The sequence below is a fragment of the Lynx canadensis genome, chromosome A1, assembly GCF_007474595.2.
Source record: "Lynx canadensis isolate LIC74 chromosome A1, mLynCan4.pri.v2, whole genome shotgun sequence".
Lineage (NCBI taxonomy): Eukaryota > Metazoa > Chordata > Mammalia > Carnivora > Felidae > Lynx > Lynx canadensis.
In genome coordinates this window covers 124362118-124379487 of record NC_044303.2, presented here as the reverse complement: position 1 = coordinate 124379487, position 17370 = coordinate 124362118, and the positions used below count along the sequence as shown (strand labels likewise).

Here is a 17370-nt window from a genome sequence, read left to right as displayed (position 1 = left end):
CTTTCTTTGGTCATATGCTTCTCATTATTTTCTCCATCTTTTCCCAGTGTGTAGCCCTACATTAAGTCCTCACTTTTTCTAGTTCCTCTAACCTCCCTAAAGCATTCTTAAGCTGCATTCTTTCTTGTTCTTCCTACATTTTGAATCATAATAGAAATTACCTTATTTTGTCATTTATTTTTAACCCCCACCCCCAGGTACCAACACAGTGAATGCTAAATAATAAGCTATATTCCTTGTTATTGAATGATGGGTGAATGAGAAAATGAATGAGTGACTACCTAAAATAGATAATAAAAGATCCTGAACTTTGCTGTGATTGCCAAAAATGAATATAGTTTTTGGAATAAGATTTTGTGGTGACATGTTAGTAAAATAAATATCTAACAAGTAATACTTGAAATTGATCTTTAGAAAAAAATAAACCTTTAAAATATTCAACTAATGAAAGTGATATTCATTATAAGAGTAGATTGTGTACTATATAGGCCTTTAGACTATACAGTACAGAGCAGAAGAAAAACCACTCCTAATCCCTCATCCAGAATAATCTCTTAACATATTTGTATATCCTTCTATTATTTTCTATACATACATTTTTTCCCCCAAAATTAGATCATACTTGTTAGGATTACTTAATTATCTGCTTTTTTCACTGATCTGTTTATTGTTTTATGGACATATTATGGCTTCTTCATATGGCATGGGCCTTGCTCCCAAAGGACTTTATTTGAAGAAATACAACATAAGTAAAGTAATTAAATGGAAAGGCATTTGGGCCATGTAGACAGTAAATAGAGTAGGAATTTAAAGATAATTTATAGGGGGGATTTTCATCTTCATAGATTATATAGAGGAGTCAGTACTTGAGTCCCCAAAAGTTAGGATGTGGATAAAAAGGAAGAAGAAGGCATCTTAGGACAGATAAGCAAAGGCCCAAGACTTGAAAACATAGTAAGTTTGGCAAGAGTAATAACAGGGTCTGCCTGAATTTGATTTGGCATCTATATGAAAACCTCAGTGTTCAAGAGTGAATATTTGCCAGCCTCCAGTTTATTTCCGAGCATTGATCTGATTTACTGATTTCTATTAGGCTTTGTAGAATATAAAGTTACTTGTAAAGGGATATATGTGGTGCAAAGATTAGACTGAGTAAATAGTATATGACTGCAGTATTACTTTTATAAATTTTTCCCTCTACTTATAAGGAGGCTGGAGGAGTTAAGTAGAGACAGCCATAAGGTAAATCATTAAAAAATATCTCCAACATAAACTGTCCAATTAGTGATTCATTTGCTCAAGTAAGCCCTCTTTTAAATGCAGGTTGGGAATTATCTAGAAATCTTAGGCTTGTTGATTTTAGGTGATAATATTCCTATTTCTGCCACTTCTTGTACTTAAGATTCTTACAAATTCTTAGCTGTATACCAGATATGCTATCTTTTTGAAAATCTATTAAAAATTTTGCTTGAACCTTTTATTTTTATTCCTTATACAGGATTCCATATTTCCACTTGTGCCCAGCACTCACAGATCGCAAAGATAAGCATTTGTTAAGATTCTGCTGGGTGCAGATCATAAATGTAATAAGTGGTTAGGTTTGAAATTTCTAACTTATTGGATAGATTATCTGTCCAGAAGACTGAACTAGTCATTTTATTCCCCTAACCAACATAGAGTTTATGCTTTCTCTGTGGCCAGGTTACTGTGTCAGGTATAAGCAGCTAGGATATGATTTACCAAGGGGCGCAGGGGTGGCAGAAAACAATCTTTAAGTTTGAAAAGGCTATAAAAATGGGATGGTATTTCATCTTTTCAACAGCCATTTGGTTGGGAAGTTTCATTATTTCTCTTAGCACATGAGTTGACATTTATTTTACTTCTTACCCCTGATTTTTAGCTCAAGGAGAAATTGAAGCCATAGTTGTTCCTGTTTGCCTAGCATTTCTATTGACAACCCTTTTGGGAGTATTGTTCTGCTTTAATAAGCGAGACCTGTAAGTACCCCTATTTGTGTTTTTGCAGTTCTTCCCTCCAGGTTTATTGAGCTATAATTTACATGCAGTGAAATTCATTCATTTTAAGTGTATGGTTTGATGAATTTTAATAGCTGCATACGGATATATAACTACCACCACAATCAAGTTAGATACTATTTCTATTACCCTAAAAAGTTTCCTCATTCTATTTTATCATCTCTCCTCTCCCTCAACCCCTGGCCCCAAGGTATTCACTGATATGCTTTCTGTGACTGTAGTTTTGCCTTTTCTGAGATTTCATATAAATAGATAATATGTAGTCTTTTTATAGGATGTCTTTCATTTAGCATGTTTTTGAGACTCATCCATGTTGCATATACTAATATTTTTCTATCTATTGAATAGTAGTCTGCAGCGTAGATACATCAAAATTTGTTCATCTGTTATGGAAATTCAGGTTGTGTCTTTAATTTGGGGCTATTATGAATAATGTTGCCATGAACATTCATCTACAGATCTTTGTGTAGGTATATGTTATCATTTATCTTGTGTAAGTACATACCTAGTATTAGTATTGCTGGGTAACATAGGAAGCACATATGTAACTTCATAAGAAACTGTTTTTCAAAGCAGGTGTACCATCATGTATTCTCCCCAGCACCGTGAGAGTTGCACTATCAGGGTTTTTATTTTAGCCCCTTGTTATCAGTGTGTAATTTTATCTCACTGTGGTTTTAATTTCTATTTCCCTAGTAAATAGTAATGGATCCTTCCATGTGCCATTTATCTATATTCTTTTGTGATAGATGTTCTGAAATCTTTTGCCCGTTTTTAAATTGAGTTGTTTGCTGTAATATTGAGCTGTAAGAGTTCTTTATATATTCTAGTGACAAAATTTTTGTCAAATATGTTGTGGAAAGTCTGGTCTTGTGGCTTTGGCTTCTCGTTTTCTTCACTGTGACTTTAGAAAATGCACGTTTTTAATTTTGATGAGGTGCATGTTATCAGTTTGTGATTCTTGCCTAAGTCATTGTCACAATTGTGTTCTCCTTTATTTTCCTCTGTAACTTAATCATTTTAGCTCTATGTCTATGATCTATTCAGAATTAATTTTTGTGCATGGTGTGAGGTCAGGGAATTTTTTTTTCCATAGATAACTAGTTGTTCAAGCATTATTTACTGAAAATACTTTTTTTCCCATTGTATTGCCTAGATATCTTTGTCAAAATCAATTGTCCATGTAAGTCTGGATTTATTTGTGGACTCTCAGTTCTGTTCTATATGTCTATTCGTGCCAGTACCACACAGTCTTGATTTTTATAGCTCTGTAAGTTTTGAGAGCAGTTAGAATTCTTTTAATAAGTTGTTTTTCAAAATTATTTTGACTAGGTTATTTGGTAAGCTGATATTATTTGCATGAAAAGGAAAGTCTTTTTTAAAAAAACTGAGTACGGTGCTAATTGAGATTTTATCGACTCAATAAAATTAGGGCAAAAAATACAATCTGAACATGAGTTCACAACATTTATGTCACATGGGTCAGTCCATGAACATGTTAATCTCTTTTGTTTTTAAGTTTATTTATTTATTTTGAGGGGGGAAGGGGCCGAAAGAGGGAGAGAGAGAATCTTAAGCAGGCTCCATCCTGTCAGCATGGAGCCCTGTGTAGGGCTCAAACTCACAACTCCGAGATCATGACCTGAGCTGAAATCAAAAGTCAGATGATGCTTAACCAGCTGAGCCACCCAGTCACCCTTGTTAATTTCTCTTTGTCTAGGTTTTCTTTTTCTTTTGCACTGTTCTATGGTTTTCAGTGGGTAGGCCTTGTCCTATGTTAAATTTATTCCTAAATGTATTTTATACAACTGTAAATGGCATTTTTAGAAATTTTTATTTTCTAATTGTTCATTGCTAGAAATAGAAATGCAGTTAATTTTGTTTTAATATAATGACCTTGTATACTAAGACCTTGGTAAGTTCATTTACTCTAGTACCTTTTTGGGTCCCTAAGCATTTTCCACATACATAGTCATACTGCTTAGTAAAGATGGTTATTCTGATGTTTATCCTTTTAGTTATTTTTCTTACTATACTGGTTAAGTAGTAACTTTGCATTATTCCCAATTTTAAGGGAGAAAGCATTCAGTCTCTGACCATTGCATGTGATGTTGATTTTAAGTTGAGGAAGTTCTCTTATATTTTTTTCCTGAGAGTTTTTGTCATGATTGGGTCAATTTTGTCAGATGCTTTTTTGTCATCTGTTGAGATGATCATACGATTTTTCTCTTTCCTACATGTATATGGTGAATTTTATTCATTGGTTTTTTTCCACATGTTAAACTGTCCTTGCATTTCTTAGACTGTCTGGATTCAGTATGTTAATTTTTGCATTTATGCTTCATGAGTGATATTGGTTCTTTTTGGTGGTGTGTTCATTTACTTTTGAAATCAAGGGGATACTGATTACCTCATAAAATGAACGGTCTCCTCAAATTAATGGGGACACCTTACCTTCTCTATTTTCTAGGAGAGTTTATATAGTATTCATAGTATTTTTGTTGAAGTGTTTGCTAGAATTCACAAAGCCAGTTTGAGCCTGAGATTTTCTTTGTGAGAAGAATGTTAATTTAAAAATTCAGTTTCTTGCGGTGCCTGGGTGGCTTAGTCAGTTAAGCTTCTGACTTTGGCTTAGGTCGTGATCTCAAGGCTCGTGGGTTCAAGCCCCTCCCTCATCGGGCTCTGTGCTGATAGCTGAGAGCCTGGAGACTGTTTCAGATTCTGTGGCTCCCTCTCTCTGCCCCTACCCTGCTCTCTCTCTCTCTCTCTCAAAAATAAACATTAAAAAAATTTTAACTCAATTTCTTTATGTAAAACAACTGAAATTTTTTTAAGTCTCTTTCATGGAATTCATCCATTAGTTGGTCTTTTGTTTAGGTTGTTAACTTCATTATTTTTTACCTTACACGTAGATTTTATAGTTGTTTGCACAGGAGAGTCAGTCTGTTAGGATCTTATTACTCCGTTTTGTTTTTGTATTTGAACTTACTCTCAAGATGACTCACTTCCTGTATACTTATACACACTTAGGGACCTCTAACTTTGGACTAGGAACTATACTGAGGTAAATATTCTTGTGAAAAAATCAAATTTATCATATTTTACCTGGTGGCTATGTGAAAATGTGTTATGTGGTTTTAGTTGGAAATTGAACGTATTTGCTTCTTTTGTTGTTGGGAGGGGGGTGTACTTTAAGGTTTTGTGACTTTATTCCACTTTTTGATTGGTTTCTATTGTAGAATTTTATTTCAGTTTTTTAAATTGAATGCTGATTACTAGCCTTATTAGTAGTTTTTCATTATGACTAGATTAAGCTCATGTTTGGAATTAGGGACTGTTCATTATTTATTACATGTGGTTCCACAGATACTTTATTTCTTTTTCTCTCCAGAATTAAAAAACATATCTGGCCTAATGTTCCAGATCCTTCAAAGAGTCATATTGCCCAGTGGTCACCTCATACACCTCCTAGGGTAAGATAAAGTGTTTCTGACTTGTTTATACATGGACATTTCAGGGTATTTTTATAGAGTTGAACCAAATGATAAGACCAAATTGAAAAGTAAATGATAAAATATTATCATAGCATATTCTTATATTCCTTATTCTATTCAGTAAACATGAAAAATACTTCATTGAACTTGCAAATTGAAAACTTAATATGTAAATACTCCTATATGGTAAATGTTGTAAGGCAAACATTTTGTATTGGATATTAAAATCAAATTTAACAGTCTACCAGTTTCATACTGTTGCAGTGATTTCTAGAAACCTAGACTAAATTCTTTGAACTTTTCATGTTTTCTACTTTGTCAATCCTCAGCTCTGTAGTCTAGTAATGAAATACTGTATATACACCAGTAGCTTATCAAAATTTAACAGTTGATTGGGAATTCTGAGGAAGTCCACTCTGATTCATACTTCTTAGAATCATTTCACAGTATCTGTAGTTGAGCTAGTTGACAGTGCTTAGTGATACAGATTATGTCCACACCAAATTACTGAGAAGTTTCAGAGATGCATTTCTCTGTGGCTTTAACTAGAATTTGCCATATATATTTCATAGTTTCTAAATGAACCTATGCCATAGGTAATAATAATTTTTTTTCTTTCTTTCTTAGCATAATTTTAATTCAAAAGATCAGATTTACTCAGATGGCAATTTCACTGATGTAAGTGTCGTGGAGATAGAAGCAGCAAATGACAAAAAGCCTTTTCCAGAAGATCTGAAATCACTGGACTTATTCAAGAAGGAAAAAATCAGTACTGAAGGACACAGCAGTGGTATTGGAGGTTCATCGTGCATGTCCTCCTCTAGGCCAAGCATTTCTAGCAGTGATGAAAATGAGTCTGCTCAGAACACTTCAGGCACCGTCCAGTATTCCACAGTGGTGCACAGTGGCTACAGACACCAGGTTCCATCGGTCCAAGTCTTCTCAAGATCCGAGTCCACCCAGCCCTTGTTAGATTCTGAAGAGCGGCCAGAAGATCTACAGCTGGTAGATAACACAGATAGCAGTGTTGGCAATTTGCCCAGGCAACAGTATTTCAAACAAAACTGCAGTCAACGTGAAACCAGTCCAGATATTTCACATTTTGAAAGGTCAAAGCAAGTTTCGTCAGTCAATGAAGAAGATTTTGTTAGACTCAAACAGCAGATTTCAGATATTTCACAGTCCTGTGGATCTGGGCAAATGAAAATGTTTCAAGAAATTTCTGTAGCAGATGCTTTTGGTCTACATACTGAGGGACAGGTAGAGAGATTTGAAACAGTTGGGACGGAGGCTGCAGTTGATGAAGGAATGTCTAAAAGCTACTTACCACAAACTGTCAGACGAGGTGGCTACATGCCTCAGTGAAAGACTGGTTCCTGTTAAAACTTCACCAGTACCTGTAAACTAAAGCTAACTTTAACTGTTATTTCAGAGAAAAATAATCTTCGCTCACTGAAGATGATCATTTGCCCTTAAGGACAACAGTAAACTGTCCTCCCACATGGGCTGTTTCCCTTCCAGAATATCTGGGATTCTACTTTCAAGCACTACATAAACTGACTTCATCCTCTGAATAGCTGAATGATTTTGTGCTGTTTCAGGATGTTTGCACTGAAGAAAAACAGAAAGCTTGTCTGAAATTTATAAAGTAAAATTTTCTGTAGCTAGACAACAGATGGTCTTTAAATAATAAGCAGTGATGTATTTAGCACAGCTCTACTGATTTTAATGAGAATAGTCACCAAATAAAGTGGCTGAGATGGACTTAAGATAAAAAATTAGATGAGCAAGGTCTAGACCCTCTACTTTAGCTGACAGCGTAAGGAGAGTATTAGGTAGCATAACTGTATGAACCCAGTTTTTGTTGTCTGACCAAAAGCAAAAAAAAAACAGTGGGTTGAATTACAATCTTGCCAACATGAAATATTAGACATTCTCTTCTGTTGGTGTAATGATGCCAGCTACTAGATAAATGGAATTCTAGAGTTTTAATTTTGCAGATTAAAAAATATATTTTTGAACATTTATATCGTAAGTAACTAAATTTTCAAAAATTTGCTTTATGTTGTTATTCACAATCTGTTTGAAGATCCATTTCACAAATTCAGCAGTTAAGAGTGCCCAGTTAAAAAACTAGCAATGAATGCCAAAGTAGCTTAACCATTTTAAAAATTCTTTGCCATTTATAGACTCGCCATTTTTCTGTATATATAAACATTGACCCTTTTTGTTAAAACTTTAGAGAATTTGGTAGATGAAGCACTTTATAGAATATATCTTCAACTTAAAATGTGTTTTAATATGCTTTGTTTTTAAGTAGGCCAAGATTGGAAGGTTTTTTTTTTCTAGATGTTCGAAGCAAACTGAGAACACATGGGCACTACTTACCAAAATAAAACCCTATCCAAAAATGTACATATTGATGTTAGTTAATATCACAGGGAACACCCTGTTGTGGAGGCACTTAATGATGAGATAGTATTTTAACACCTGCTAGGTCTGAGGTAGGTGGAACTTAGTTCCACATTGTGATTTAAAGAGACTTTAAACCTCTTCCCACAAGTTCTCTTCTTCCCAGAGAGAAGTGAGCCAGGGCTCCAGAGTTTAGCACTAACCACACTTTCACATTTATGCCCTACCCTACCCACCACATTTGATAGGAGGCAAGGGCTAAAGACAGGGGCTAAGTGAAAATTTTTGATACGTCATTAGTAGTTGACTAGTGTTATCAAGTAGTTTTGCAGAAAGTATGTTACAGTTTTTTGTCATATTTAAGTCACAAAAACCAGGCCCACTTAAAATGGTTTATAGAGGTTATTCAAGAATAAAAGGCTAAAAGAAGTTGCTCTACATTTACAGTTGAAATCTAATTCTGCTCATTATATATGATTCTGTACATATTAGACTTCCTGTTAACATTTTATACTTTGTATTCTTGCTTGATGTGTTTCAGAGTTCTTTCATACACAGGGTCTTTGTGATACAGGGCAGGTGCAACATGAGATTGGTAGAAAGACAGGATGAGAAGTAGATGAGGAAGACTGGGCACAGAGAAATCTACAGAGAAGTCACACTTTAAGATAATGTCACCGCCACCATTTAAGTTGGTCAAAGCCTGATCCAAATCAGGATTGGATTTATCTTGCTAAGAATCTGTCAAGAAGTTTTTATCAGTTATATTTTTCATTTCCTCCAAGTAAGTAGTCATGTTATTGTCATCATGTTCAGCTATAACTTTCCTCATGATAAACAGCAGTGTTACAAAGAATTCAAGTGTGAAGTTTGTACATGGGGAGCACTTAGAATATGCAGACTCCTAATCTAAGGGGGAGGAGAATGAAGTCATTTAAGAAAGAACATTATATAAGCAACCCTATTGGTGGAAAACTTGTATAGAAAATGGTACCCTGAGTGAATGCCTCCCAGCTGCAAGAGCACTTTACACATACTAGATTGTTACTATACAGATAATCCAATCAGAAAATGTAGATTGGATTACCAGTATATGATGTACATCTTTTGCCCAGATAAAGACAAGCATTCATGAAACTTCCTGAGCCATGTCTTAGGATAATTTGTTTTGAGGCATGTAAATTGTATTTTAGGTAAGCAGAGAAGTGGATCTGGTTTATGTGAAAATTAGTCTATATATAAGCAGTGGATGGGTTACTCAGATGTTTAGTATCCCAAAATTTCCTTTAAAGTAACACTGGCACATCAGAAAAAAAGCCTCTCTGTAGACAAAACTAATTCACTGCTTCTGATGCGCTCATACAGGATTAAAAAATAAGCGTATATGCCACATGTATTGTTATAATTTGACTATTAGTTACTGGTATGTTGGTACCCTACTTCAAGCCAGCACTGATCAGTCACGGCACTCAAGAACATACTGTGTAAGTAGAAGCAGGGTAAAAAGCAAAACCATTCATATATTCTGTGTTCACATCTACCTAGCTGTTCATTTAATTGCAACTTTACACATGAAGTTACCTGGTCTTCCTAGCTTACTGTGAAGTTAAAGGTTAATCAAGTAGAAATATACTTGTAAAACATTAATTTATGAAAGCTCATCCTTAAAGTAGAACAGCTAAAATAGCTTTGTAAGTAGAAACCAAATTTTTAAAAATGGTTAGTTTCTATCCACATAGTTAACTAATTAAAATCATGACCAATGTAGAAGTAGAATAATCCTGTTGTACAATTCCCTAAAATATTTCTTTTCACTGGCACATATTGTACCAAGCATAAATCAAGTGGAGGAGCTCTTCCTCCGTTCTGTTATATTCCACATCATTCTCCTATGTTTGGTTTAAGAACAAATTTTTAAACCATACACTTCTGTTGTTTTGTTGAAATGGGTAAAATGTCAATATAATAAGCTACATAAAAATTTTAAAGTTCAGTTGTTAAAAATTACTGGGATAGCTTTCTGTTGCAGGTCGTGTTCAATTCTACTCCCCAAGATTGCTTTAAAAAAAATTATTGCACTTTTCTATAAAATGAGAATATGGAGCCATAAAATGGCAAGCTATTTATGTTTAACCTAAAATTGGTCATGGTCGGGATGCCTGGCTGGCTCAGAAAAGCATGTGACTCTTGATCTTGGGGTTATAGGTTCAAGCAAGCCCTATGCTGAGAGAAGACATAACTAAAAAAAAAAAAAAACTTTGAAATCCATGACAATGACCCAATTTTATTTTTAAAAGAAGGTATAAAGTAGCGACTGGTCTTTGACAGCAGTTCCTTTTCAGAATATTTATAAACAGAATTTGGATGCAAGTCAAAACAACTTTATAGAGCCAAATGTACTGTCTTTTGGATTAATCTTTTTTTTGTATGTGCTACTATTATGCAGTAGTGTGATATTCTACTATACATTTCGTTAAAAAGAAAAAGAAGACAACCTGGGATGAGCTCTTGTGTTGTCCATTTGTTCCTAAATTTTTAAGAGCTTTTTGCCATCAGTAGCTCCTTCAGGTGGGCTAGTTTAACTTCATTATCAAGTGCTTTAAAGTTAATGATGAAAATGCATTGAAGACCATGGAGAGAAATGTTCTACATCTTTTATCCCTTAAAGACCAGTTTTGTCTGAATGGTAACTACATGTTTCAAGTGGTGTAACATGAATACCAAAATGTGATGTCAGATGGTTACTTTAAAGGCAGTTATTTGAAAATTCTTTAGTCTTAACATGTTTATTGAATATACTCTAAATAAGTGTGCAATTTGCTAGTACTACAATACAGTGATTAGCATTAGGTATGTATCCTCTTTATATCTTAGCTATGTCCCTTTTACTTGTAAGTGCAATCCTCTCAAGTTCACTCGCTCTTTTACCCCTACGTAGTCTACCTTCGTGTAGAAGGCTTGTCTAGAGAGAGTAAGTATTTTTACCTCTACAGTGAATTGCATGTGCTAATTGTTACCATAGCTATTGGTCTTATGTTGACATAACTCTAAATGTTATTGTAAACGTTGCCTATGTATCCGCTCTAATCCTTTAAATTTAAGAAATAAATTCTTGTTTAAATTTTTTTTCTGTGTATGATCACTACAATTGGATGTCATTACACATAATGTTTGAGATAACTGTATTTGTCACTACTGCTCTAGGGTCTTAGTGTAAACTAGATGCCTTCAGAGGGTTCTGTGGCTTTTTAAATGTTCATTTAGCATAATGGAATAGGTTTTAGAAGAAAATTGATACACTGTCTTGGTCTTAGTAACAAAGTATGGACTGAGAGATTGTAAATTTGGAAAACTGGTAAATGAATTTTCCAAGATGAGTTCTGGAATCCCAATATCCTGCCACCTCCCAGTGGTTGTTTTTTGTTTTGTTTTGTTTTCTATTAGGGTGCCAGGGACCAACCAAGTACAGAGGTAATGTGCCATCTAGTGGCCAGTCTGTAGCCACACTGCTGGAGTCTCATCCTTATTAACAATGAGGCCTGAAGCCAGCAGACATACATCACACTGCCATCCCAAGATTGTTGAGTAGTAGTATGTGAAACTAAGTGAACAGTTCCACTTGGAAGAAAATCTGGACAATTAGATTTGTACATCTTCACCCCTTAACTTCATCCTTTCATGGGTGTACTATAGGTTACAGAAATAATATCTTGGCTTTGAGCTAAGTGTTCCTTTGTTTAAAATCCTTCATTTGGCTCTACCAGGCTCAGCCTGACTTCTTTGTGGTACCTTTTGTCTTATCCTAATTTATATTATGCATCCAACACATCCTGCTTCCAGAAAGAGTTACCTCAAAGCATTGTTTCCCTAGCCCAGGGGCAGAAAACAACTTTAACTTTTGGTTTAAGCTTTTTTCTCTTTAAAGTTAATATAAAACACACCTTCCAGTTTCAAAATACAAATCTAAAACTTAGTACAACTATGAATGCACTTTTACATACACATTTAAGTCCTATGCTTTGGCTAGTTAGTCCAAGTAAGCAGAAGAGCAGGAAGAAAGCTGAACAGAGGTAGGAAAAGAAGAGTGCAGGGAAGCAGAGGGAAGTGCAAGCCACCAAATCCAGGCCCTTGTTCCTGTTGCTGCTTGGAGTCTCAATAGCTTAAAATGGTTCTATGTCCACTGAGGAGAAAAATAGGTCTTTAAATTCAAAGTTCAACATTTATTTTTATAATTATTCTCTCCCAACTGTTACAGATTTTAAACAAATGATGTGGCATAGCTTGGTTTCAGAAATCTGTGGACATTCAAAATCTGATTCTTTTACATTTATCCTTTGTCACTATGGTTATGTCAACATGCCAGAAAGGTCTAACTAGAAGGGTATTATTCCTGAACGTGTTTTAGTGAGAATTCTCTCCCACTTAATGGTATTTCTGTATCCACTTATGCATTTGTATGAAACTGGAATCTTACTGGGATAACATGATGGAATATATCATAGGAATCCTCACACACACAAAAGTAACAGGGGAAAAAAAAAAAAAAAAAACTACCTCAGATGAAGTGTCTCTCCCACCGCCTTATCCAGGGCTGTATACAATCCTTTAGAGACAGAGTAGGCAGAGTAACCCAGCCATCAATTTTTCCCCAAGAGACCTACCTTTGGACTCAGACTGGACACCCTTTGCTAGGACAATCTTAATGAATTGTCCGTGCTACAACCAGTAAGTACATTTGAATCCTGTCCGTATAGGAAACTCTTTTCCATGCAGTTTTGGCTAAATTCAGGAGAAGCCTATTGTTCAGTGATAGCTTTTAAATGAATGAATACAAATTTCTCTGGAATTTGGTTCTGTAAGCTTCCACGAAGGGGATCATGTCTTTAAATTAATGGCCTAAAGCAATATTTAAGTAAAAAGGCACTCAAAGGCACTGAGATTCTCACAACAGAAAACCTAATTCAGCATGAGCATTCAAAGAATGAAAAGGGCAGTCACTCTTTAGTCACTGTGGATTTGGCCCCTTCTTCAATCTAGACTTACAAACACCTAGGCTACCCAGCTGCAATCAGAGCCTAGAAAACGACCCATGAAAAAATCAAACTTCCAAATTTACAATTTTGACTAGAAATCGTTGGCTCCTCATGTTGCTGGGGTGCACATTCCCTGCACACCCAAGACATTTCTCATTACCTACTGTGCCACAGGCTGCTGCGGGCATATAAACTCGATCAAATACATACCATCTATAAAATACTCATTTGGGGTCATTAAATCCTTAAAAACTCTCACAAGGTAAGGAGCACCTGGGTGGCTAAGTGGGTTAAGCATCTGACTGCAGCTCAGGTCATGATCTCACCGTTTATGGGTTCGGGCCCCACATCGGGCTCATGGCTGACAGTTCAGAGCCTGGAGCCTGCTTCAGATTCTGTGTCTCCTTTCTCTCTCTGCTCTTCCCCCCTTTCAGGCATGCGTGCTCTCTCAAAAGTAAACATTAAAAAAAAAAAAGGTAAGTATCAACATTATTGACAGACACAGTCTCAGGTTTAACAACTTGCTCAGGGTTGTATGCTAGACAAAAAGCAGAATGGGGTCCCAACTCTAACTGACCCCAAAGCCCAGATTCTTTGCTGTGTATACCAACTGTCCCCAAATGCTTTTAGTGAAAACCTTGATGACCAGCATGCCCGTGGCTGGCTTGCACAGTGACTCACTTGCTTCTGAAACCTTGCTAACTCTTCTGAGTTTCTCTCCCTTTTCCTCATCCCTGCCTTCTCATCACCAACTATCGCCCTCAAGCTTCCCCCTCCCCAGCCCTTAGCCCAGAGCAATGTTTCTCAATCAGGATCCTTTTAAGTCCTCATCTGAGTTAGCTCTGAAGCCAGCCTTCCCCCACTCCCTGCTCATGCATTTGCTCTAAGCCCATAAAGCAATACCTAAAAGGGAGATCAATGTACTGGAATTTAAATAAAAACTTATGAAAGGAAATGAAATGAAACAAATGGGAGGGACATGTGTCCCTCTTTCCTCAGCAGAATGCATTTCAACAAAACTCCTACAGTTTCACGTGGCCAAAGTCATCCAATGGTGGAATCTGGCCCCCTGCAGCTAGTGACAAAAGGAGACAAGACACCTTTCCTGGGTGCTCAGCTCACACTCCTCCTATCCCACGCCATTCTGCTATAGACTGCCCACATCAGCCACCATGTGCACATAACCATCCGCATTTGTCTACCTCTGGGGCCTCTCCTTCAGGGTGGCTTCCAGTTGCTCCCATCCATCTCCTGCCGATCCACTAGGGGGCATCACTGGCAACATGAAAGGCTTGCTGCTGTCCAACTATTCTGATCCAATGGCCAACATTTGGTTTTCTGGCTCCATCGTCTTACCTGGTCTGCCGTGCCTCTATTTCCAGCTTCGTGTAGGCTCTTCTCTAGATATACACTCTCCAGTTGCTGGAACACACTGTTTTCTCTTACCTCCCACCCTGTGATTTCTTCTCAAATGTTCTAGTTCCAGTCCTTTGCTTAGTGAGAAAATTCTTCTTAATGAAGAAGAGACTCAAACGGATCCTCCTGAGTGAGACCATTTGTTCATCTCCTCCTTCTTCCCAGACTTAAGGGCCTTCTGTTTCCTGAGACCACACTGATGGCCAGTTTTTGTCTCTCTCTGACCTAGGATCCACATCCCCTGGAGGAAGTTTCCCTGTTTTTTTTGTTTGTTTTCATCTCTGAGTCTCTGGCACCTAGTATGCTAGGGAGATATAGGTGCTTGGTAAATCTTGCTTAGAAGAAGAAATGAGGGCATGAGTAGAAGAGATTTCCAAATTTGTTAATGATTTTTTTTTTTTTTTTTTTACCACCTGTCTCGGGTTGAGATTTGCCCTCTTCTCCACCTCCAACATGAAAGCATCTCCTAATTCCCATTCTTATCCACCAAGGGCTTAAAAACTTTTTAAAGTAACATATACACTCAGCGAGTTGAAAAACAAAAACTCAAGATGGATCCTTATAAACATCTTGTTCTATCTCCTCATTCCACAGACGAGGACCATGAGAAAACAGACAAGTGAATGTTCCCACACCACAAGAGGGAAAAACTCAATTTGGAAGGGTTATACCAGAAAAAGACAATAGCCCTGTCCTAAGAAATTATTTTCTGGAGAGGAAGATGAAATAAACACTTAGGATTAGCCTTAGCCTTAAAAAAGAGTAAGTGGGGGTTGAATAAACCAGGTTCTTAGTTACCTCAGGGCTTGAATATAGTGCAGCCCCAAATACAGAGTGATCTCCCTATTTTTCAGTGAGATCTAAAGAAAATTTTTGAACATGAATGTATAAATTTTATAAATGTTGATTAAAGAGCTGGATGTCTACCTATAGTTGCTGTTTTAAATTAGACAATATCCAAAACAGGAATATAAAATATTGACTTTTTCACTCATAAAATAACTCTATCCACATCTTCGCATGCTCATGGATAATAGTTTTCCTTGTCATCACCAGTAACTCTTTTTGAATCATCAGCATGGTTTTCTAGGGCTCATCTTTGTCACTTCCACGTAGTTGTCTGAGACACAGTGTGATGAAGCTGTCATTGGAAACAGTTTGCTAAGTCTTAAGTTTCCACTTGTGTTAATATTAACAGTTACCCAATTATCTCAGATGTGCATATGTATCATCTCCATAAGGTAACTGCTTACCATTTGCTTTTTAAAGGGTCTTTAAGGGGCGCCTGGGTGGCGCAGTCGGTTAAGCGTCCGACTTCAGCCAGGTCACGATCTCGCGGTCCGTGAGTTCGAGCCCCGCGTCAGGCTCTGGGCTGATGGCTCAGAGCCTGGAGCCTGTTTCTGATTCTGTGTCTCCCTCTCTCTCTGCCCTCCCCCGTTCATGCTCTGTCTCTCTCTGTCCCAAAAATAAATAAACGTTGAAAAAAAAAATTTTTAAAAAATAAAATAAAAGGGTCTTTAATAAACTTGTTTAAATTTAAATCAAATATATTTAATAGTGATATCATACCAAAGGAGTAATTACTCAATCTTTGGGGTTTGCTTCTGGCTCCTTTTATGGCAATTCTTCCGGTGATCTCCACCAAAACTCCCGAACTAAGCATGATTGAGGTCATTTTGGTGAATGGGTCTTTCCCAAACACTCTTATTTTCAAAGTAATTGAGAGATAATCTGTAATAAGAGACACTTTTCTGGGAAATTATTTTCAGGAAAACACTCATTTTATATTCAGGCAAAAATCTGTTCATCAGGCATGCCTTGCTGGAAGAAAAAAACTCCCTATAAAACTCTGAAGAAGTTATGGGCATGGACGAGTTAGAGAGGGACACGTATATGCACACTGTTCTCAAGGTAATGCTGCCTCACTGCTACGGTCAGACTCGACTATAAATCTGTCATATAAGATTTAAATTTCAAAGCTGGACAAAAGGAATTTTGTTGACCTCTCTAGCATGCAGGTATTATTGTGGGCCCTACTTCCTGCTGACAGCCAAAGTGTGATTTTCTCAAGCAATCAAAGACCCTTATTGTCATATCTCCATTACTCCCAAGCTGGCCACAGTCAAACCGATCTTCAGTCCAGAGTTACATGTGAGGGAGAGATTATCCTGCACTTTTTCTACTCCCAGGACAGAAACAGGTATGCCTTGTAATCACAGATCTCTAACCTCAATGGAGGAAGGTTCAAGACTGGTACCTACCTGCAAAATTTTTTACTGAATTTGAAGCAAAATTTGAACAGGATTCTCTCTTCTCCAACAGAATCATGGAAAGCAAACCAGTCCCATTTCCAAGCAACAAGGCTCTGTGCAAATAATTCTGCAGGTGAGAGTCTCTCCTGATGCCATAATCCAAGTGTCAGGATTTCAAGATATCAGGCAGCCTCCCTAGGGCCTCCCACAGCACAAAGAGTTAGAAATAAACTGAGTAGGAAAGACAGGAGTTGGTGACAGGCCTGGGGCTAAAAGGAGGCCATCGTGACATGTAAGTAAAAGAGGCATTCAGTGCACGTACGTGATCCTGGGCTTGAACAGGTGTCTCCCTTGTCACTGCCCTGCTTGATAGCTCTGGGTTTTCTGTCATCACACGAGACTGGGAGCATTTCAGGCTCCCCAAGTGGTAAAGTGGAATTACTGTGAGGAGATTATTCTAGCATTTGACCAAGGAATGGACAAGAGAGGGTAAAGCTTGGGATGGGAAACTGTTATGGAAAATTTCATTGATGTTGATGAAGACTGACAGGGGCTTAGTCCTGGAGAACAACAAGAAGGCAAAGACAGCTCATGAAACATCCCAGAAGCCACATTGCCTAGCAGAAAAGAGGGAAAGGAAGTACATCTGGGTAAATGAGCCAAGGAGGTGAAGGACAGGTTGCAGTCCTTTTAACGCTATGGATGATGTGTCTAAAGAGAAACATAC

The 17370-nt window shown here is 37.0% G+C and overlaps 1 protein-coding gene across 6 annotated transcripts in view; it reads left to right on the top strand.

The window, feature by feature from the left end:
- The window catches only part of IL6ST (interleukin 6 signal transducer), a 55103-nt gene extending 44035 nt beyond the window's left edge, over positions 1–11068 (top strand). For all 6 annotated transcript variants that reach the window (XM_030321148.2, XM_030321138.2, XM_030321121.2 and 3 more), the window contains 3 exons: positions 1901–1997; positions 5428–5509; positions 6158–11068. In XM_030321148.2, coding sequence (XP_030177008.1) covers positions 1901–1997; positions 5428–5509; positions 6158–6895 — 917 coding nt within the window. In that variant the 3' untranslated portion in view covers positions 6896–11068. The remainder of the gene's footprint in view (positions 1–1900; positions 1998–5427; positions 5510–6157) is intronic.
- The last annotated feature ends 6302 nt before the right edge of the window (positions 11069–17370 follow it).